Genomic DNA, 23,461 nt, shown 5'->3' on the forward strand with positions numbered 1-23,461 from the left:
CTAACTTAACTGAGATATTGTAAAAACATTGTGTGAACGTGTTGTCTATTTTTCCAAGGTGTTAGTTGTACTTTTTATTGCTTTGGTTAGTTCACTCAATTGAGAGATCTTGTTAATTTTGTATTAAAAACAAATATGTGCTGTGCATAAAACTCCTGCTTAAACTGATTTGTTCATTTTCACCCTAGCTCCATCCCCTCCCCACACCCAGCACTCCTCTGTTTCCCTAGCAACTCACTGCTTAGCTGTACTGTTACTATGGAAACTGAAGTCTTAGAGCCAGGTACAGCGATGGCCATATGACTACAGTGGAACAAGACACATACCAGACAGATCCTCAAGTCATCTTTTTTATTTCTTCTGGGTCAAAGGTTACAAAGGTCACACATATACTTGATACAACCCCCCCACCCCCCATCATTCCTGCACAGCAGATACAGACTGCTCAATCACTTGCAGGACTTTTTTACACATTGCCCTCTCAATTCACCTCCTCTAAAGCGTCAACCAGAATCCATTTCATTTCCCCACTTCCAGTTAATAATCATCTACATAACTCGTTTCACCGTCTATTGTATGATAGTTAAAAAAAAGACATTGGTTAGCTCAAGAGCAAAGTTTCTAGTATTTCTAACACTCTTAAGCCTGAAATGTACATGAAACGAGCACCTGACAGGGTGTCTATAGTGTTATAACAGGTAGAGAAACATCCACTGGGTTCTATTCACAGTGCTTTTGAGATAGATGTTGGACATGAGGGTTTCTAAGTGGTCAGCATTACAGTATATTACTTGTCTCATTACAGTGTTTATTCAGCTTGAATACAACCCCAAGACTTCCAGTTTTGGACCATTCAGCTTATATCAATATCACATCAGCTTATGTGACTGTGTGTGTAGGTGAAGTTTGTTTGTTTTCAGCAATGAAGTGTGCGACAAAGTGTCAGTGTGGGGTAGTGGCTGTTCATTCAGGTGAGTGCGGTTATAACTGTCTTCCTTTGTGTGTGCGTGTGTGTGTGTGTGTGTGTGTGTGTGTTTGTTTGTGTAGAGCGAACGTTAATCAGACCAATCATTGTCCTCTAACTCGGACTCGTCCTCGGAGTCTGAGTATTCCACAGCGATGCGCCGGGACAGGATGGTTGCCACGTCATTTCCTACCGGTTCCCTCTTTGCCTGCTGCTCTTGCTGCTCCTGCACCTTCTTCAGCTGGATACCTGTGAGACAATGTTACAAGACTTTTACAACTTAAAAACAGCCTCAACATCATTGGGTGATGGATACAAATGTCCCATAAGAGTTGATTTAGACAAAGCAGTTTCAGAATAAGAGTGATGTTGAACTATCAAAATACATTTAAATATATAATCAACAGCAATAAAAATTAGTATACTTACTGCTTGAAATTCAACCAATTAATATAAAAATAACAATGTGAATTTATTGCTTTGGAAAATGTGATTAGATTTATAGAATGACACTAAATTACACATTATGTTTAAGGACTATAATTTTTCATGTTTCAGTACAATACTTATTTATAGTACTGGGATTCTTTCTACTGTTATGTAAAATATGTCAGCACAAAAATAAGAAGCTCTACATACCCATACGTATAGCAGCAAGCAGATCACTGCGGGCGTCGTTTACCACTGTGGTCTCGACAGGCGCAGAGGAAATCTTATGGGTTGTGGAGTGTGAAGCACCAGCTGGAAGAGGCGGAGGTGGGGGACCAGGAGGGGGTGGAGCTGCCTGGCCTCCGGATACAGGTGGTGGTGGTGGAACATAGCCCATAGTGCCAGACATCGGCCCAGGAGGCATCGGACCTCCAGGAGGTGAGGCAAAGGCAGTTTGGGCTGAAGGGATGAGCAGGGCTGGGGGTGGGGGTGGCGGACCGGTGTTGGCGTAACCGTCCATGCTATGTGGGTGACAAAATCCGAGAAGATGTGAGGAGCTTAGGCAAAAGTGAATTCAGCGTTCAGCATTCATGATCGTAGTGACCAGCATCAACATGAGACATATGGAAACACTAGGTGGCACCACTGTCTCAGAGTTCACAAGTCCGACTTCCTGCATGAGTCCAGCCTCCTCATTTCACAGAAGATTATATGAAACTGCCATTACCAAGGCAAGCCACTAATCATATTGAGACATCTGATGATTTTCAATGTACATGCATTGACTAAATGCAAACATACTTGTTTGCATTGGTTGCTTATCGTTGGTCTGAAGAGTCTGAATGCACACGTCTGTTTATTGGAAACTTAAGATTTTTGTGGAAAGCCACATGGAAAGAAGTAAAAACAGCAGATAGATAAGAATATGCTTGGCACTTGGCATGCAGACTTGCCAGCAATCTCACCTGTAATCCACTGGTGGGAGGGGCATTGAGCCTCCATTCATGGCCTCAGCAGGTGGAGGAGGGAGTGGGACTTGGTGGTGAGATCGCCCCAGCGTCCCGCCCTGATAGGCCATGGCCCTGCCTCTGTTCTCAAGGTCGGTACCTCCACGCAGGGCATGTCCTGCGGCCATCTGGGCAGCTAGAACGCTAGGTGGTGGACCGGAGTAGGTGTGGGCGTGGCCGGCATGGTTCATGGCATTAGGATAATGCTGCAGTTCAGGGCCGTGACCCCTGATAGAGGTAGTCGGATGCAGAAAGGAAACATGGAAGGCAAGACACAAGAGCTATCATACAGTGCAAGTTCATAACTTCTGCACAGTTTCTACTCTCGACAGGTAACATAACAAATAACAAGGCTGGCATCATCTCTGACCAATTGGCTCCAATGACATCTCAGAAAAAATGGTATCACGCTGACATATCGATATTGACAAATCTCTCTGAGAAAAGTTGAATCTATATTACAAACAAAAGAAGAACGCTGACATATATATAAAATATAACGTTTGTTGGTTAGTGATTAAAACATGAAAACCAACCTGTTCTCTGGCGACATGGAGCCTTCAGACGAGGGACCTCTGTCTCTGTGTATTGTATGTCGATGGTCCGGCCTCAGTTCTTTGTCCAGAGCCATCATGTTCCACTCCTGTCTGCGGTTCCTTGCCTTTCGGACCTTCTTCACCTCCCTCTGCAACGTCCCATCCACACAACGCCTCTGCTCCTGAGAGAAAGAGAGACAAAGACAAGAAAACGGGATAAAAAAGCGAGGCCCCGCATGTTTGTCGCTGTACATTTGGTACCGTCATCAATAAACATGGCAAGATGACCTGTAACAACATGTGATAATTATACCTTTTGCTTCCTCTTTTCTTTCCTTTTGTCCTCTGTGTCCTGCAGCATCTTTTCCTTCCATAGATCAAAAAAGTACGAGGGGTCGGTGTAGAACTTAAGCGCTTCCTTGTGGTCATCCCTACAGAGGCCAAGGAGATTATACCTGTGAACACTTTTCTTTGATCATATACCTATGTGACATATGAGTCCTCGCTGAAGCCTAACAAGAAAGACAAGATGAAAGAGAACTGAATAGGTGATTAAATGTGATGCTATAAATATTGCAGGGGTAGAGGCCGAGTGGAGAACAAGCTTGAAATGATGTTGGAGATCCTGCGCTTTCATCACGGAGACAGCCTGACTGGAAATGGCAGGATAAAAAAAATACACAAGCAGGCATGCAGGGAAGCTAAAGTCTAGTATGTAATAAGGACTGGGAGTTTAATCCCCACCGGAGAGAAACATGCTAAATATGTAATGCACTGAAGATACTTTGGCAGTGTTTTATAAAACCAGTAGACAAATAGAAAGAAGAAAAATCACTAAATGTGCTTTGGTGGATGTAAGTGAGATATTCACCAATATCTAAATAAAGATTCTCCCCAAAAAGGTTTTTATTCAGAGAAAAATTCTCATTGAAATGGTGCAGAGAACTATGAGTACTGCATTACCTCTGAAACACTATCGACTGTCTCACCCATAAAGAATTCAATGTGATACAAATATTTTCAATTTCCAGAAATGCAACTGTAAACCAAGAAAAAAACCTGAAGGCTTTTGGTACAGGTTTTAGTACAACTATCAAAATAATTTCATCAGAGTTGTTATTGTCCTTCCACTGTAAATTTGAAAGATTGCAGAGCCATGGCATACTAAAGGTCTTTATTTTTTACTCAGGTTCAACCTGCCTGCAATGGCTACCTGGCACAACTACTGAGACCACTGAGCCTTCACCTCAGTGGTGTCCAGCCAGATTGTGTTTACATGAAAATGGATACCACTGCGACTGACGTCTCTATTATTGTGTATCAAGCTGGGCTTGCCTCTGATCATAGTCGACAACACTTGACATTTTCCTTTTGAATTCACTGTGGGCGGTGCATGGAAAACATTGTCCATGTTCTTCACTTCAGCTGAAACTGTTATTTGTACATTAAAGCATGAACATGAAAGCACTAAGAAAATACTTCAACAATACCATCATGATAATGAGATGAGATGAGAACAACTTTATTAATCCCGAAGGAAATTGTTGTGCCAGATCATAACAAGAGAACGAGGTTGAAGGCTTGTTAGGTCTTTAACCGCATGCTACCAACTCAAACCAATCAGGGGTCAGAACTGACGGTAGTTCTAGTATTGGTTTCTCAGTAAGCGGAATCTGGTGGCAAACAACCCAACGTATCAAATACAGAAAAACTGCTCATCTTTCCATTAAATGTATTATCGCTTGTTTAGTATGACTAGTAATCGCTGTAAGCCTTCAAAATGATTGGGTGGTTCCTTTGACAGTCCTGAGGAGTATGAAATAAGCCCTAACAGGAAAAATGGTAAAAGGAAGGTCTTGATGGAAAAAGTTTAGCTTCAGTGACTTAAATTGAAAACTTTTTGAGAGTGTGTGTGCACTGAGCACCAACCTGTAAGGTGATAGGATGTTGAGTGGTGGGGGCTTATCACTCAAATTGTACATCTCTTTCACAGGGTTAGGCACACTGCTCTTGGACACCACCTGCTGGTCCTGAGTGGTAGAGCTTTTGAAGGCTTTCCTCATGTTGATATCTTGCAGGGATACTTGAATTAGAAGAGAGAAAAAGAGGCAGCCATTGTTCAAATAGAAATTTGGCATTTGACAAGAAATAACTAAATGTGAAATGTAACTATTGTCACATCGACATCCTCGGTTTTACATGGATCAAATCATTACCGCATGAAAAAACACACTATTCCCAGCACTTCCACCATGACAGATAAGTTTCTGTTTCGTCCCTCACACTTCAAACGGCTGACCCACCTTCCTCCACAGTAGAGTCCAGCTGTGTGACCTTGACTGCCAGACGGTCAATGCGGTCCTGGAGGGAGTTGGCACGCAGATAGAAGGAATTGGCTTCATTAAACAGCTCACCAAATATGTCCTCAGCATGTTTACCTGGTAGGGGAGTAGCAGAAATTGAGAGGAAAAGGAGACTTGCATCATTATCTGAAGCCACATAAATCCTGGAATAGACTGAGGCAGAAGTGCAGTCAATACATGGTAATATGAGTTGATCTGAAATTGCGGGAAATGTTTGTCTCACTTGACTCCTAAAACAAAGTAATGCATGCAAATAAACAAATAACAAATATTTTGTTATTTCTGGACAGAGCTACCAATACAAAGCCCCCACCGAATGTCGTACAAATTTAATAAACCTCCACTATGTCTACAGCTATTTTATATATATATTGAGACCGACTTAACATCAGCATTGCTCTATTTTGTACTAGTTTGTGAAACAAGTTTATTTCTTGCCTTTCACAGCAAAGAAAACAAGATAACTAGAAGCAAAGTCGCTATTTTGGACTCGACTATAATTCACACATGCACATAACACCACTAAGTAGCCATTGGCATTTGAATAGATACCAGATATCCTGTTGCTTTGGTTTTTAACGTCACTACACAGATGTGATCCTACACTGCGATGTGGGGACTCGCTCTGCTTTGAGATGTTAATAAGCAGGTGTTTGGTGTGAAACTGCACCCAGATAATAGAACTAGAAACACCACACTCATGGAAATTTAGCTAAGAGTGAATGAAATTGTAAGGAAGTGGGGCGTTACAAGAAGAGAAGAGATACCATGAAAGTGTTGTCCATGAAAGACAATATACTATAATACATGGTGTTAACAGTGTGAAAGACCGTGGGTTAGATGTTGTGGAAAACCTCCACAAACATGTACTAGGGGCTATTTCTCTCCCTCCTGCTGACAGGATGGGCTGCAGTAAAAATATTGAGAGGAAGGAAGAATTAGAGATCCGGCATGCTGGGCTCAGTAAACTGTGACCTCTCTCGAGGGTTTCTCTGGTCCATATGCCCATAAAAACCTTCACAAAGCAGTCCGTGGGGCTGCCCCTCTAGGCCTCAGTCAACATTTATATATAACCCCCACAGCTGCTGTTGATAGGCCCACTCCCACCAAATGAACTCAGTCCAACAAGAGACAGACAACAAATGGACGTGACGGCTTAACAGTGAAAGATGCATTTTGAATGTACGAGGAAACAAGATGGAACTTTCCCCCTGTTTGTTTGTGACAGAAAACCTGTTTAGCTGAGGGTAAATAAAGGACCTGGGTGCCTTAGACTGTCAAGGACATGGAAATGTGAAAAGCCAAATGCCCTTGGTTTCTTTATCACCCAGTCTCTCACATTACAGCACAGGATCAATAGAAAAGAGTTCTGCTCACAAACAGAGATCCCCCTCCCCCACCTCACACAGTCACATACAGAATGTGTCTGTGCTGTCACATGCGTACAGCTGTCCCGATAAGTTAATTTGTGCAGGGTGATCTAAAAGGATTACATGTCAACCCTCCATGTACAAATGTGATGCTGCTTAAGCACACTGCTTGCCTAGTGACCTCAAGTCAAGTAACCATGACAATCCCCAAATCAATCACAGCTTTGGGACTGCTGATAACCACATGTGATCTTGCCCTGCAACAAAGAAGTAACACATAGTGTATACAGTGGTCATACCCAAGCTAGTATGAAGTCACTGTCTTGGCCTGGGGATATTGAAACCTCCCACTTTTAAAATTATAAACATACGCTTTGTTTTGTATTTCTACATTTGAGATGTATTTCAAATATTTTCTTCATGGGCCATCTTTGTGTGCAGTCTTGTATGTGGATGTTTAGATTTTAAGTGTATCTTACTTAGGCTGCTGAGCTGGCGGATGATGGCAGAGAGTGTGTTGTTCATCACACACTCCAACTCGCTGCCAATACCTTCGGGGAGCTCCCCGCGGCAGAGGTGACGGGGCTCAATGTTCCTCTTCACCAGCGGCATGGTGACGCCTCGCACCCCCACAAAACTGCAGGGAAATACAAGTACACGCTGTTTTAGGGCACTTCACTAGCGGTTCAGTCAGACGGGCTGTTATTGGCAATCAACAGCTCTGTTTAGGCGTGAATGACCAAGCTATTGCACCATTTATCTCAGTATTTCTATTTTCTACACATAAATAAGAAGAAAATTCCCTCTTGGTCTTGAGCAACACACTCATACACACATGCACGCACACACACACACACACACACACACACACACACACACACACACACACACACACACACACACACACACACACACACACATGCAAGACACACTTCACTTCATAAGAGTGATAAAAACATGGTCAATGCTAACAGTCAGATCCCAAGTTTCTAAGAATCCACAAAAAGTACAGCAAGTATCAAGTATCTTATATAAGAGGACAAAACACACACATTTCTATAATTTGGTTCCCATATTTGAAATGTTTCCTTTTTTTGCAGAATGTCCTTGTCAGATTGTCTTACATACGGTTGGCTTCATTATTAGGAAAGTTGACCGATATGTTTTTCAAAGTCAACAGTCCTGTTTTTCACTGCTGAGACTCAATCTCCTCCATAGACACTGATTAGTAATGGATTTGGTGCCCTAGGCTCTCTGACACTGTAGGATTATAACAGCTGTAAATTAAAAATAATAAACTGGTCTCTTAGGGTTCTGTTTGAAATTTCTCACATTTTCTCCTTTAAAATCTGAAAAGAAGACATGAGAATTCAGATTGAAAATTAGAAATGAAGGTGATTGCCATAACAGTACCTGAGGGGAATGCCGATGATAGGATCTGGAGCTATTTCTAACTATGTGCCTCCACCCAAGGGTTGTGAGACAACTAGAAGAATGATGCGGCAACAGCACCGAACATGTGGAGGAGCATAATTCTGGCAGTGTTCTAGCCTTCTCTTTATTTTTAGCATCCAAATCAATTGGCAGATCCTGAATTGAACCCTCAAGAAAGTGATACATTGTTTTAATCCTAAAATGGGGTATCCGCGCTGACTTTCAGGAAACATGCTGCCTTGTATTGGTTTGAAAAATCCTATATCAAGTAACCCTTTCTTTGGAGTGGGTAAAATTTTCACATTTAAAGACAAAAAAGGGATATTGTTTAAGATATTTTATTGCAAAGAATAAAACATCATTGATATATTATTTGAATTCTAATGTTTGTTTCAAACCACCAGTGAAATGTTGCTTGGTCATCTATTTTATATCCAGATAATGTGTATGTAACTGAAACTAATTCTGACAACATGGCTCGTTGTAGTGTTAAATATATTACCTTTCAGGGAGCTGAATAAATAGATTTTAATTTCTTTTCAGAAGTAGCATTCATTTGGAAAGTACTTGATAACAGTGTCACAATGTAACATCTCAACATATTGTGATATTGTGTACAGTGCAATTGTATGAGACTGTGTAGTGTACATGTATTTGGTCCACAAACACCATTTTCAGTGTGTGTCCCAAATGTGACATTAGAGTCTCACATTTCATGGCATGCAGAATGGACAAATTATGAGAGATATCACTATTAAAATCAAAATGCTATACATATAATACTTTATCAGAAAACATGAAGCATGCAACATTGATGACCAACAGTGTCCAAACGGCAGAAGTCTTGTGGTGACCAGCAGAGAGATTAAGGCATTAGGGATAGGAAGACACAACGTGCCAGCTAATCCCAGGCTAGCTTGTCACTGGCCCAGCTGGAATCCTGACACAAACAGAGATTCATGAATATTGCCAGACAAATGCCACATATGGTGTTGAACTCAACGTCAAATAGGAATCATCTTTTTAAATCCAAAGACACACAATACACTTACAGGTTTTGGTTGACATCATGACGACTTTGAGTTTGGTTTACTAAAATGAATGTGTAATGCTCTGGACAGACATCTCTATTTAGAGGACTATAGACAATTAGAAAGCAGGAGAAATCCCAGTGTGCATCACAGCAGCCATCTTATCAGCAATTCTTCCTGCTTCCTGTTTTTGTGGCCTAAGTCCGGTTCCTGATTCTTCGACCTTCCTGTGGTACATCTCACCTTCCTGTCCTAACGATGAACAGAACAATGCAGCTATAGCTCAAGTCACAACCAGGAGAACCAACACATCCGCTGATGGAAAACCTGTTATCATTTCATTTGAACTTTTCAAATGCAATTTTTATCAACACCAATCATACACTGCATTCATAATATGGATTTGTGTTATTAGGTTTGTTTCTTTTTTTTATGGCCTAACCAGGGACCCACATCAAACAGACGTGAAAGAAAACGAGTAATAGGTGACAAGACTTAAAAACATGCTCGATACATGCTCCTTACCAGACATATTCTTTGGTAATTACATCATTACAGGTTATATGGGAAAAATAGGTTTTTGTAATCCCACAGAAAGCAACTAAATGTAAATCATCTAAGTGGCCTTAATCAATGCATATTCTGAAGTATTTTGTGAGTGACTAGACGGATATACACAATTTAACCTTCAATACAAAACAAAAAATTGTGGATTGCTATCCAGACAGGAAAAGGGTGTAATTATGAGGGGGAGAGAAGAGACACTTGTGTTCACTGAGGCCAATTCTCACCAGCAGAGGCCTCATCTGGCCCCATTTTCTCAGCAAGAGACCCCCTGCAAGCCCTGACAGCCTCACACCAATAGGAGAAAACAAAGGGGAAAATTACACCATCGTGTGGCACCACAAAGCACACTTGTTCGGTGTAACGCTACAGCATGTATGTAGAAGTGTGAGTAAAGATTTTAGCGACGCTTCTCTTGGAGCAGAGTGCACTGAGGCAAATGAGAAGATTGCATGTTTTTATTTGACTGGCTTGCTGACATGACAATCACATCAATGAGGCAAAATAATGAGCTACTGTGGGAGGAAGGGAGGAGGAATGGGTCTCGTCTGCTTGTGAGAAATACGGGGAAAGTGGAGGAAACGGAGGATCTGTGAAAACGAAGGGTAAGAGTGTCTGAGGAGAACGTGAATGAGACTGTGTGCGCGAGAGTGTGTAGCATTAAGAGTCGGATGAAGTATTTTGTGTGTGAGTCTTGTGCCAGTCTGTGAGGGGGAAAGAGCGTATTGGGTGGGGGGAGGGTAGAAAAAAAGAGACCTCGGGGAAGCCACTGAAAGGTTCCCAGGACAATAGTGCTCCGTTCACACGGCAACAGCTCCGGCGCTCCATGCATCCGCACCCCTCCTCCTCCTCCTCTCCGACCTTCTTTATCCCCCCCCCCCAGGAGAGCATGAAGCATGGTCGGTCCTTCTTCATCCTCCTCTCATCCTCCTCTCATCCAAGATGAGGTGGGTACAAAAAAGCGAGAGTGAAGTCTAAACACTTGTACTGCAACTTGAGAAAGGGCAGCACTGGAAGGACTCACACATGTAAAAAGCACACATAAACACACCAGGTAGCCTCTCAAATATCTTCATGGTGCATGTTAACAACTCCATCAGCAGGCCCGGGAATGTTTTTGATCATCTAAGGGGTGACAGTAAGGTTGAAAAACGGCTCCGACAGAATGTCTACACACAGGGACGAGGCTTTACTTCAATGTGAGAAGTCCATTAAGATCTGAGAGGGGTGTCATTATGAATTTATGAGCTGAGTACAGCTTCCTCTGTTGCAGGCTGTTTTGCTTGTTCTGATGTCATGAATAATGCAGGTTGGATTACGTCAGGTCACACTGCCCTAAATATGATGTCAAAATTCTGCTGTGCGCTGCATCTACACCAGGAGTGCCTTCCTTATCCTCCTATCACTATGAGGCACCTGTGGTGAAACTACTCAGAGTGAATGTGAGGTAAATCTATCCTGGGTAGAGTAGGCTAGGCACCCCCACTATCTTCCTGTTACTTGAGTGAATGGATATCTATGAAAAACAATTCCATTTATTTTTTTACTGCTTGAATAATTAGTAATTCCAAGAAGTGTTTAAGTAAAGAAAAATGCCAGTGAATATATACATTATCTAGGGGGGCGCGGCCCAGGAGGTGGAGCAATCGTCTTTAGAACCAAACATACCTGGTTCAATTCCCGTCTCCTCCTAGTGTGTCAAAGTGTTGTTGAGCAAGACAATGAACCCCTAGCTGCTCCACTGGCGCTGGTGGACAGCAGCCTACTGCTCATGGTTCATCCATGATGGGTTAATTGCAGAGAATGAATTTCCCCAACAGGAATAATAAAGGATACATTTTTATTATATAATTAGAAGACTTTGAATTAAAGTGGAACAAAGGAGAACTGAAGTGTATCATGTGATTTTGAATACATTTGACATATTTCAAGAGAAAGCGTTCAGGAATATGCTCTGCTCATAATTATTACAATTATTGCCTGCGGAATGTGTGGAAATCAAAATTAACTCAGTGTTGGACATGTTGATTCACATCAATATGAGCCTAATGGGGATAGACGTAGATCACATAATTGTTGGCTCATTAGTTAGCTAATCAGTTTATTCATTACAATCCGTTAAGACGGTTGTCTGCTTTGTTTTTCCTTTTCTCTTTGGATTCAACAAAGGGTGCCTTTCTGTGCATGGAAAATGAACAACTGCAATTCCACATATCAGCTATATCTTTCCAAAGTCATGATAAATGCCAACAACTCCGATAAAAAAAATGTATTTTATTAGGTGGATTCCAGAATACTTAGTTGCTATTGGAATGTAATCACGTGAACGTTATGCTTACAATCACACCGTGTTTTTGCAGTTTCATGCCTCAACCTTTTCACATTATCCCTTCACACTCTTTTTTTATCTCTCACCCACAGGGTGACACATGCACGCACGCGCACGCGCGCTAACTATTAGCAACCGCGATCAATCAGTGTTCCGCACCGTCGCTTCCCGTATCTGATGGACTGACCCACATCTGCTCATCCACTTGATTCCCGTGAATTTCACCCCTCTACAACAAAAACAAGCAGATTTCTGACTGGGTACCGAAGTGATAAAATCCCAAAGAAACGATGTGATGATTAAAACCCCTTTAAAGTTATCTCGCAAACGGAAAACAGACAATGTTTAAGGTACATTTCGGCTAAAATGAATGTGCGTGTATTATCCCCTAGTGGGGGTCCGCTCCGACTGACCACTGGGTCTAGCTAGCTTCGTCCAGTGGTACACTTATTAGTTTAGACAAATAAGACTACAGGCAACTGAGATGGTCACAGACTTCTCTATTTTAATAAGGGGCGTTGAAATGTGTTGCAGAAAGTATTGAAAAATTCCTTACCAGTACTTGAAATATTAGAAGAAATCAGTCCGTCCGCATGTCCCGTTAGATACTCCTGTTAGCGCTGCCATCCTATGTCCCCCGGCCCGTCTGGCCACTCCGGAGAAAAATCCTTTGAGAACTGAGCTCCGCCCACTCGTCACGTCCACAAATCACATGTCCGACAGGGGGATTTAACAGATGATTGACATTCACAGGACCCAATTAAATCTACCGATACGAATGAGCGACAGGGACACTCCTCGGCTCGGGCACGGCGTTGTTAATGAGAGGGCGGGGTTGTGATTGGGCGTCGCTGCCAAGCTTAAAGGGTGTTTTTTTAATGGCACTGGGCTGGGGCTTAAGTCAACACCATTCGGCCTTTAATGATATTTTGAAGCCCTTGGTGGTTCGGTAGACATAAAAATATATTTCAATCGGGCCTAAACTGTTATTGCTACTGAGAGAACCACTGGACTTGTATCTGGCTCGAGGCAGAGATGCTGATACTATTGTATAACAGACTGAAATAGCTGGGCCAGCATCCCAGCAGGAAGGCTCAATGACAGGATTTGATACACATAGACTTTCCAGGTGTTTACTGCCGACAGCAACCTAATGAATGACTGGCACCAGAAGAACAAAGGGTGCAGACATATTCTGTGGATTGTACAGAGTTTAGCACATTAGAAAGGGTACCAGTTTCACCATTGAAAATGTATTTCTATTCTTGGGCAGGGGGGAAGCCACAGCATGCATCTGCAGTTGAGTTGCCAGTTCGCTATATATAATTGATTTAGTCATGAATACCCAATGTTCACATTTGTGACATCATAAAGAAAGCAGAGCATTCAAGACTTTAACCAGTCTATTGACAGAGTTAATTTTGGTGAGTTTTCAGTGTCACAATAGACCATACAACTGGCGATTATATATCAAAAGATATCGTACTTTAAATCTGGTTTTACCTTTTTCTTTTAAACCCGTATTTACTTATTTTTTTAAGTTAGATTTGTACATACTATAAGACCCTCTCTGAGTCTTATAGAAATCTATCATCCTCTGAATTAAGCATATAATCAAATTATATCTGTAATCGCTTAAAAAAATGGCACATTAAAATATTATAAAATAATAATCATAATACTATCATATTCTAATGTCCAATCTGTAAAATTCAATTTGGATGTCGGTGCAAAGACACGCATCGAATATGACCTTCAAAATGCACCCATTAGTACTTAAATTGTTGAAGTGAAATACATGCTACACATAAACAATATGAATGTTTCCACTTTATTGTCAGGATACTTGCTTCTTGTAAAATATTTCAATACAATACAGTACAATGCATTTCCATCTGCCATCCTCCATGCGACTGGTTGGTTTTATCATCATGTTGTAAGGCTTGCCCAAAGTGTACAGCAGCTGAGCACTCAGCCAGTGCAAACTGCTTTGACACACTTGCCATGAGAACAAAACCATGAAAACAGATTAAATTAGAAACTACTAAAATCTTTTTTTGTGATTGTTTTTTTGTCCTTTTTGAACAAAAACCCTCAACACCACAGCTGTGGGGGCTCCACATCCTCCCAGCATGCTTCACAGCAGCTCAGTTTAGTCCTCAGCTGAAGCCCTCACAGGGCCAGACACACAGAAAACAGACAGACAGACAAATAGGAGGACAGGCGGACAGGGACTCTGTCAATGCTGGCAGTCACATAGCAGCTTTCAGTCTCATCCAAGCTTTGACCGGAAGAGGTTAACTGGCAGGGGTGGGATGTAGAGACAGATGGAGAAGAAGAGGTGGCACTAGAAATTTAAACGTGTCGCACCCAAACCGAGCCATCTTCTCTTGGCTGGTTTAATCATACTTGAGTAAGTGAAGCAGGGTCATGGAGGCCGTCGAATCCATCATTCTTGTCCTTCCCCCTTGTGTTTTACTCATCAAGTTTTGTTTTGTTTCAGTGTTTCTAATACTTAGTTTATGGTTTATTATGTTGAAGAAGCGCAGACTGTTGTCAATCTGGCCTAATGGACTGCTGCAGAAAAGGTGCCCTCCAGGGTAGGGGGTTTGTTGCAAGAGAACCCCACGTCCCTCAGTACATTCTATCAGACAGGGGTTAAGAGGGCTTTGTGTGTTTATGTGTGCAAGTGTGTGTGTATGAGTGTGTATGTGTATGGGAGCAGTGTCTCAGTAGCGGTGGGTCTGGTGGGAGTACTGGGGCGGCTGTTGGGAGGTAGAGGAATATCCCATGCTGCTTTGGGGCAGTGATGTGCTTGGTCCAGGGTTCTGGTAGGCAGCATGTGGGTTGGAGCGCTGCGGGAAGAACGTCATCACATTTTATTGAGTTTTAAAAATGTAATTTTCATCCAAGCTTCTTGCGGGACTGCTGACCTATCATTTATAGGCTGAAAAAGACATATATTTATAACCATGTATTGGAGTTGAAAACCTTGTAAATACTTTGACCACAAAAATCAGTCAATCATGCAATGAGGGTTGTTATTTATTAGAATTACTGACCGATTAACGTCAGTAATAAAACTCAAAAGAACGAAAATGATCAATTTTTTACATTTCCATAATATTCTATTGCTTTTTACCATTTCCCTGTGCACTTACAGAACTAGATGCACTGACTGCATGTGGTTTTGAGAAAGGGGGGGGGGGGCTTACCTGGTAGTCTGAGGTCATGATGAGGCCGCCTGAGGTAGTGGTGGGCGGGACAACCCGCACTTTCTTCAGAGGTGGACCCTGGGCATGGCTGTTGTCAGTGTTGCCAGTGTGCCCTGCCCCGTTTGTGTGGTTGTTTCCCTGTTGCTGCTGCTGGTTCTTCTAAAATTCAAACCAGAAAGATACATAGAAAGATGAATAGAAGAACTGAGAATTATACATGAATAGCAAGAGATCCTCAAACCTCACAGTCCTGGGTACGGGATTGTGAGAAAAACACAGATCGGCGGGATCGAGCATCATCAAATTGTCATTTCCACATCATAACTTAGCAAACAGAAACTGAATAAACATTCTGAATAACATTCTGAATAAATAAAAAGATCAACTATGGCTGTCAACTGATGGGCATAATCATTAATATCTATAAACATCTGAAATGCTTCTTAAATTTGGAAACAAATTTTATTGGCACATCTAGACCTGTTAATAAGATGATGGGGAATGTAAAACTGTATTCTAACATAATTTGATTGAGTGTCAAGCTGGGCCCACAGCAGTGGGTGGATAGCTTATAAAAGCAGTACTTTCACAAGTGTTGTCTGCCAAGAAATGTTGGAAATGGGATGAAAAAGTCCTCTTGCTAAATTTACCTTGTTGGAAACTTTGGCTACTCAATACTCCTACAGAGAAATATATAAAAACTATAATTGTTGTTCAGTGGGTAAAAGCCCTCTTGCAGAAAGTAAATTAGTTGTTTTTTGCGTCAAACAACAAAAAGAAATCAACTCCACAAACTGGAAGAATGTTTCAATTTTAACTAATGCAAATTTTACAATTCTATCCCCTTTTTATCCTTAATAGTATTTTTTTAATTTTTGTTCCTTTATCTCTTTACATAAACAGGGACTGAGGAAAACAGTACTTTGTTTAAAGTGCTAGTTTATTGTTTCTGTCATATTTGTTTTCATATCAGCATTCATATGAATAGTAAGGCATGTGGACCGTGAACAGGCAGCACAAGCAGTTAAGATAATAAATCATAAAGTTCACATTGTGAAATCCTTATTAGTGCCAATATTCCATATTCCAAAATATATAGTTATGTATGATTAAAAATATTAAAAAAACATTTTCCATGTCTGTTACACAGCTGCTTTTCCTGTCAAAACTGGAAAAGAATTATACCTTTATGTTCTTTTTAAATATGACATTTGTAGACTCATGTGTCCACAGGCGAGCAGTCTGATAGTAAGGTCATCCTTGCTTACATCAACACAATTTCGCATACTACTATGTGAAATACTAAATTTACATTAATTCCAATTTAGAATGTTTTTAATAACCTTACTTTGGATAAAATTAAATGTTATTGTCCAATGTCAAATGTCATTGTAGCATTGAAATGAGAGCAAAGCTGTCAGTTTCAGGGATAGTGGAGCATATTGTTGCTTTGAATGATTAAATCTTACTTTGTCCGCCTTGTCCTCTGGTTCCTCCTCTGTAAGAAACTCCCTCTTTGGATAGGGAATCTGACAGCCCGCAAAAACACTGAAAAAAAGGCAAAGACACCTGAACACACTGAACACTGAAGATTCACTCCTATGACTCGTATTAGAGAAGCCCCAGTCATGAGATCACAGCTAAAGTTTGCTTTAATTTCACTTGATAATCATGCTGGAAATGCACTGTGGGTAAATATGTGTGTCACTCACTCAGAGGTTGGCAAGGGCTCCTCTAAAAAATAGGGGTCCTGCATGGCCTGCTCAGATGTGATTCTACGGATGGGGTCCATGGTCAACAGCTTCTGCAGCTTTAATTTGCAAAATGTTTGCGTTAAACAAGATGTCGTGAATAGGATCATGACGATGCCAAAGACTATCAAACCAGTATTAACCGCTCCACAGTGAACACAACTCACCAAGTGGAATGCTTTACTGTCTGGCTTGACTTTGTGTTTTTCCATGTACTTTATAAGGCTGCAGTTTGTGTAACTGTGAAAATAATGGAGCATGTCACGTTAGACACGACAGGAGAAATTCTGTATAATGCAATGTGTATTTTTAGACTGAAAATACAACACTTCCATTTGCATTTGCTCTAAACCTTTAAGAAAAATGGGACAGCAAAGCTCTGTAGACTCACGTGTTCCTTCTAAAGTCTTTCATCAGTGTGGAGTGCTCTGGCATCTTTTTGATGTCCTCCCAGTCTTTATCTGCCAAAATAACAGAATGACGAGATAAAGACATAATTTTATAATGTTACCATATCCAGACATGAAGTTGCAGCAACTACAGTGTGCTTTTTTGTTTAGAGTCAAAACAAAAATACATTACTTAAAATCCAAATCCACTGAAATCACTTCTACTGAGTGACAGCTTGTCCTTTGGTATGTTTACTGTTGTAACTTTGTTTTTTCATTTAGAATGGCTCCCAGTCCTAAATGTCCAAAGATCTATTTTGCCACTGGAGCAAAACTAAACACTTCTGAGCGGTGAATTATGTAACAAGATCAGCAGAGACGGAAGAGCAAGAGAAACCAGGGGAAGACTCAGTGAACAGGGAAATACAGTCCCAAATACAGCCCTGTAAAATTTCTTAGTTCATGACTTGGCCTCACTGACGTTCAGAGCCCATAGGCCACATTAGGTTAGTTTCTACAAACTAAGGCATACCAATGGGAAATAGTATGCTCTGTAAGGCAAATTGTTCTCACAAAAAAGTAACGCAGAAAGACAAAAACAGAAACATATGTATACACAGTGAGCTGCACACCCCGCAAACATGTATCTGTTTATAGCTCTGAGAATAGCAGTTATCAATATAAGTTTTGATTCATAGTCAATATACCATGTAGCAACAAAAAAAAAAAAGATTCCTGGAACAGGGATGGTAAAAAAAAAAAACAGAGCACAGACAGAATGACTTCATCACTGCTTAAAATCTGGTAACAAATTAGTAGTTTCATAGAAAAATTGTCAGGTCCTTACCAGCAGGGAAGCCCATGACGTTAAAGATCCGGTCCAGTTGGTCATGGTGGTATGGGTTACTAGTTTTGATGTCCTCCTGGCGACAGTGGAATATGGGCTCAGATGTCAGCAGCTCTGCAAAGATGCAGCCAATCGCCCAGATGTCTGAAATAAAGATGGATCATATGCCAGAGCTGTCACCAATGTGAGTAAAGCTGACTGCTCTTGCTGGCAAATAAGGGGAGGCTTGGATGTGAACTGTTGCACATGTCTCACCAATGGCTTTGGTGTAATGCCGAGCCCCCAGCAGTAGTTCAGGTGCTCTGTACCAGAAAGTGACCACCACCGGGTCGAGATCGGCTAAAGGCTTCAGTGGTGAATTGAAGAGACGGGCAAATCCCATGTCAGCTGCACAATAAATATAGTGGTGAGTAATGAAACCACAACCCAAGTGGCAGAAAAAATGGAACTTTAATTGTAGAAACACATACCAATTTTTACTCTACCCCTCTCTGGCCCTTCCCCCATTACTAAAATGTTGGCTGGCTTCTGTTGGAAAAAAGACAAATACATAAGATTTGAACTTCCTGTCTGACATTGCATGCAAACAAAGTTGTTTTGCTGCCCTCTAGTGGAAATGACACGCTTACTGCAAGTCACAATAAATACAAATTAAATGGACCGCAAAAATTTAATACTTTTCAACACTGCTAACTAGTCAAAACACTATACTTTTAACCACATATGCTCTGTTTGTAGAAGGTGCAAAACATCTTACTAACACAAGATGTTGAGAACTTTCATAGATTCACATCTTAAGGAAAAACCTGGAAATTGACCTATTAAAAAAACACTTTAAATGCTCAGTGTGATTGGAGAATGTGTGTGGCTAATACTTTGCAAATTTTCAAATCTGCAATGGCATGTCTACTTCAAGATAATATTTATATTATATATTAGACATTCTGTATTTTTAATACATAATTCATATTGGACTATAATAACTATAATTGCACGTTTTTGCACAAGATGGAACACAGTTACCATAAATGTATAAAATAGGAATTTTTTATGTTAATATGAAGTGTTATGCTAAACATGGAAATGAACATGAACCCTAATTGCTTATCTACAAAAACAATGTCTTTACCCCCCCTTTCCCCAGTCCTCTTACAAGGTCTCTGTGCAGGACCCAATTTGCATGGAGGTAATGGATGCCATCTAGGATCTGATAGAGAAGGGACTTGACCATTCCTCTAGGAAGCTGAAGTGGCTTCTTGTTGGCCTTGGACGCTCTGTGGAACTTAATAATGTGCTACAGGGGGAAAAATGTGTGATAGTCAGTTTGGTTTACATGTACTATGGATGATTAATTATCATGCGATTGGTCATGTATGTCAGCATATGCTACAGGCAAGATGAGTAATACTGATGTTTGTCACATGTGTTTCTATTTCACTTGTGAGGAGAATGTGACGGCTACAACTCTGCAGCAGAACTAAGAGCAGCTCAGTTCTGATACCCTGCCATCTGAAAGTGCCAACTGTGATGCAGCAGAGGTTTGAGTAGAAATACAGAATCCTTGTGGGGGCTTTAATGAAACGATTAGCAACAGTTTGCCCTCTCCCATAGAAATTGTGAGTGTATAATCCAAAAAAGGAGAAAAATGTTTGCATATGTGCACAAACACCATCTGGCATGAGAATGGCCGACTTAAGTAAAGTTTATAGTCAAATCTACAAATTTTACAACCCTAACAATGCACTCACAGTAATGGGTGGAAATCTGCTGTATGTTTTTCCCAAAATAAATCCTGAAAATGTTGTTATTGCGCTTTCCTATTTTCAACCGATTACATTGCAATATATCTGAAAAGACACAGAATGAAGTTCAAGTTGTGTGTGCGTGTGTGTGTATGTGTGTGTGTGTGTGTGTGTGTGTGTGTGTGTGTGCGTGCGTGTGTGCGTGTGTGCGTGTGTGCACGCGCACACTTGTGAATTTTACCCAGAGATCATGTTCCGCATAGTCAAAGAGCAGCCATACTTTACGGTCTGCATGTGACAGGAAAACCTTCTGCAGTGAGATGACATTTGGGTGCTTCAGCTCTCTCAGCAGCTGCAAAATATATACAAATTTGAAGAAGCTGTTACAAATCACGAGTGACAAATGACCGATCAATACTAAGTACTTTGTGAAAGATGTACTGAATACCACAGTGGTATAAACATGTGTAAGAAATGTAGAAGGTTGCCCTTCTGTTGACGTAAAGATGGTTTGACATTCATTCTCTCCACACTTCTGTTCCAGAATGAATGTTTGTTCCGCGGTAAATAATTCAACCAATTTTTTTCTCGTATTGTTAAACGTGTTAGTTCTTCATTCATTCATTCATTCATTCATTCATTTAGAACAGGTTTTCTTGCAGGAAAACCGCACCAGTCACCAGTCAATCACAGGGCCATATATAGACATACAACCATTCGCTCTCTCAATCACACCACTCTTCGGGTAGCCTTTGGACTTGGGCAGGCTGCTGGACAAGAGAGGGGTGAACGTGCAAACTCCACACTAAAGAATCAGTGCTGGCCACCAGAACTTAACCTGCAATCGTCAGAACTAATACTGTCTTAATTAGTTGTTTTTTTTTAATGAGTGCAGCTGATTTATCCAAAGCTACTTTGTAAAGAAAGGTGACTGGACTATTCAATAAACCAAGTAGGAATGGCATAACAGCAATTAGTAGAGACCAAACAAAGGTATGCAAAAAGCAAAGTAGCTCTTACTGCAATCTCTCTGCAGGCTGACATGGAGATGCCAGTGCCTTCAATCTGCTTGAGGGCGTAGTCCTTATCATCCTTCCTATAAACAGAGAGAAAGGGAGCATCAACACTGGACCAGACTGGGAGCCCCCCCCCCGAAGGCTGTCTGCACAGGAACATAAAGGAGGGCACTTGGCAGCTGGCACTGAGACCCTGAGAAGAGGCAGAGTTGCATTACCTCAAGATTGGTGTAATCAAGCTCACCTCTGAGGCTCAAAACAATAGTGGAGGAAAGGAAACAGGCCCTGTCTGGCTACTGGCAAGGGACACACAGAGCAGCGAATGAATTGGTTACAACCCCTCCCTCCCCCTGGCCTAAATCATCCCATAAACCCATGCTTTGTGCCTGCTCAGGCCCCATTCAATTGCTGCAGCACAAATGAGCTCACACGGTCTCATAATGAGTAGTCTTCTAAAGTGTGCACACACATCTTTAAACACTTTGGGGCTCATTTGTATCATTCTGGCTGCCACTATATCCGGGAAGTGATACTGTGTCTGGTATGAGCCTGGTAGCTCAAGATGCCTGCAGCTCTCTCCAAGTTTGAGCCAAACAAACTTTAAGCCTGTTACACAGATTCTATTAGGCACACAATTGAAAAAAACAGAGAAAACCAGCTGAGGACTGAAGATGAGTGGCATCCTGGTGGCTTTGGGATCTTATGGCTACACCACAGACCGAGTGGCGGAACCTTTGTTGCACATCAGTTTTCACAGCTATCTGTCATTTCAGCTGACACTGAATTTTGATGTCATCCATCCAAAATATCAGCCTAGCCAAACAGCATGAATTAAAAGAAACATACCAAAACATCAAATATGTACCCATGTGAATCAAATAAGAATATTTTAAAAGATTAAAAAAAATACTTAAGAATAAAACCAATTCACACCAAGTTGAGCAATGACAACAACACATGATTATTTGTAGATTGTGGGTTTTTCCTCAATGCTACCTATTCTATGTATTTTAACATCTTCTTTAGGAGCTTCTGGTGGACAGGTGGTGTTTTGCTACAGACATCTTATCCAATTCATTTGATGTCAGTGCATGATTTAATTTTGTTATTACTATTGTATTATACATATGTCAACTGAGAAAAACTTAGAGTTGACAATAGCAGTAAATAGCATATCAAATGTTGAACATCTGCTAATTTTAAGCTCGATAATGGACGACATCTCTTCCCAATCCCTCAGAGATAGACAACAGGTGTTGCTGCCTCTCTGTGTCATCCCCAAATCACTTTAAGTGAAACACAAAGCAATCGATTATCTTCAGAATCAACTTTGTGCAACATAGATTCCTCCAAACGATCCAACAGCGATCATCGGAAGTCTCAGGCACAGAGGACAACCATATGTCTGTGAACATGACAGGCTTAAACACCGTATAATCTTGAAATCTACACAGGTATATCTGTCCGCGTCACTGACAACGATCTTTTGTATCTCTGCAATGTACCTTCCGAGTCAGGATCGTACAATTCTAGCCCTGAAGTAGAATTAATAAACAAATAAGGAGTCATTATAATTTATATGAGAGAGGGAGGGGGCTTGCGCAGGGTTTACTGGCTAGAGGCCTTGCCGGTCACCAACTCACCCATCTTTTCTCTTCGCCTTGTATACATGACCGTAGGTGCCTCTTCCCACTTTGCATCCTTCGTATTCAAACAGGTCTTCGACGCGCTCTCTTTCTCCGGTCAGCTTCACTTTGAAATCATAGTCCATTTTCAACCACTGTTTGGGTTGGAAGTATCCCCTCCTTTCTTTCGTCGCTTGGGAGGCAACTAGGCTACTCCGACGAGCTCGTCTTGGTAATTCAGCTAGTTGCCTTCCCCAGCGTGGCTCTCTGTCTTCCTTCGCTCCACATCGACTTTATGGCTCAAATTTAATGTACCAGCGGACACGTTTGGTGCTGTGATATAATCCAGGTGGGATATGAGCGTGAAGTGTATCGCCCCCCCTTCTCTTGTTACTGCGTTTCTCCCAGCCGGTATCTGCTCCAAAGAGACGCACTTCACTCGGTAACGACGGCGTATTTACGCACGGCACTGTCGCAAAAAGGTCGTAAAGCTCGCCCTGCCGCAGAGAAAGAAGCACAGAATAAATGGGAAAGCAGTCTACTCCACGTGTAATTTCGTGCTCGCAGAAATGAGAGATTAAACGTGTCTTTTCCGAAGTTAAATGAATGTATGCATTTACAGTTGGATTAAACCCTCTCTTTTTTCCATTAAGGACTCACATACACAAGGATATATTTGCATTGAATTCAATATTGAGATGAGATGAGAACAACTTTATAAATCCCGAAGGAAATTGTTGAAATTATATTCATGGTATAATAAAAGCTGTTGATTAAATTGCCTTGAATTGGCACACAAGATCCTCAGTATTTCCGACGTTATGATGAAAAGGTTTGACATTTCGTAAC

At 41.3% G+C, this 23,461-nt stretch overlaps 2 protein-coding genes across 2 annotated transcripts; both read right to left on the reverse strand.

The window, feature by feature from the left end:
* Positions 1 to 337: 337 nt before the first annotated feature.
* wasf3b (WASP family member 3b) lies at positions 338 to 12,679 on the reverse strand. Its single transcript, XM_086151314.1, has 9 exons — positions 12,584 to 12,679; positions 7,149 to 7,306; positions 5,240 to 5,374; positions 4,866 to 5,019; positions 3,250 to 3,367; positions 2,937 to 3,118; positions 2,359 to 2,628; positions 1,604 to 1,914; positions 338 to 1,213 (listed from the first exon to the last, which is right to left on the reverse strand). The coding sequence occupies exons 2-9, from the start codon at positions 7,279 to 7,281 to the stop codon at positions 1,056 to 1,058; spliced, it is 1,461 nt and encodes a 486-aa protein (XP_086007440.1). The 5' UTR covers positions 7,282 to 7,306; positions 12,584 to 12,679; the 3' UTR covers positions 338 to 1,055.
* A 1,165-nt stretch (positions 12,680 to 13,844) lies between these two features.
* On the reverse strand, positions 13,845 to 23,058 carry cdk8 (cyclin dependent kinase 8). The gene is made up of 13 exons (XM_086151317.1): positions 22,631 to 23,058; positions 20,992 to 21,067; positions 20,213 to 20,323; positions 19,383 to 19,523; positions 18,700 to 18,757; positions 18,485 to 18,616; positions 18,230 to 18,373; positions 17,385 to 17,454; positions 17,161 to 17,233; positions 16,955 to 17,052; positions 16,712 to 16,790; positions 15,243 to 15,401; positions 13,845 to 14,882 (listed from the first exon to the last, which is right to left on the reverse strand). Exons 1-13 carry the CDS (start codon positions 22,756 to 22,758, stop codon positions 14,757 to 14,759), a joined length of 1,395 nt encoding a protein of 464 aa, XP_086007443.1. The 5' UTR covers positions 22,759 to 23,058; the 3' UTR covers positions 13,845 to 14,756.
* Between the last annotated feature and the right edge of the window lie 403 nt (positions 23,059 to 23,461).

The sequence above is a fragment of the Fistularia commersonii genome, chromosome 8, assembly GCF_037954325.1.
Source record: "Fistularia commersonii isolate RoL2024-O1a breed Wild chromosome 8, RoL_Fcom_v1.0, whole genome shotgun sequence".
Lineage (NCBI taxonomy): Eukaryota > Metazoa > Chordata > Actinopteri > Syngnathiformes > Fistulariidae > Fistularia > Fistularia commersonii.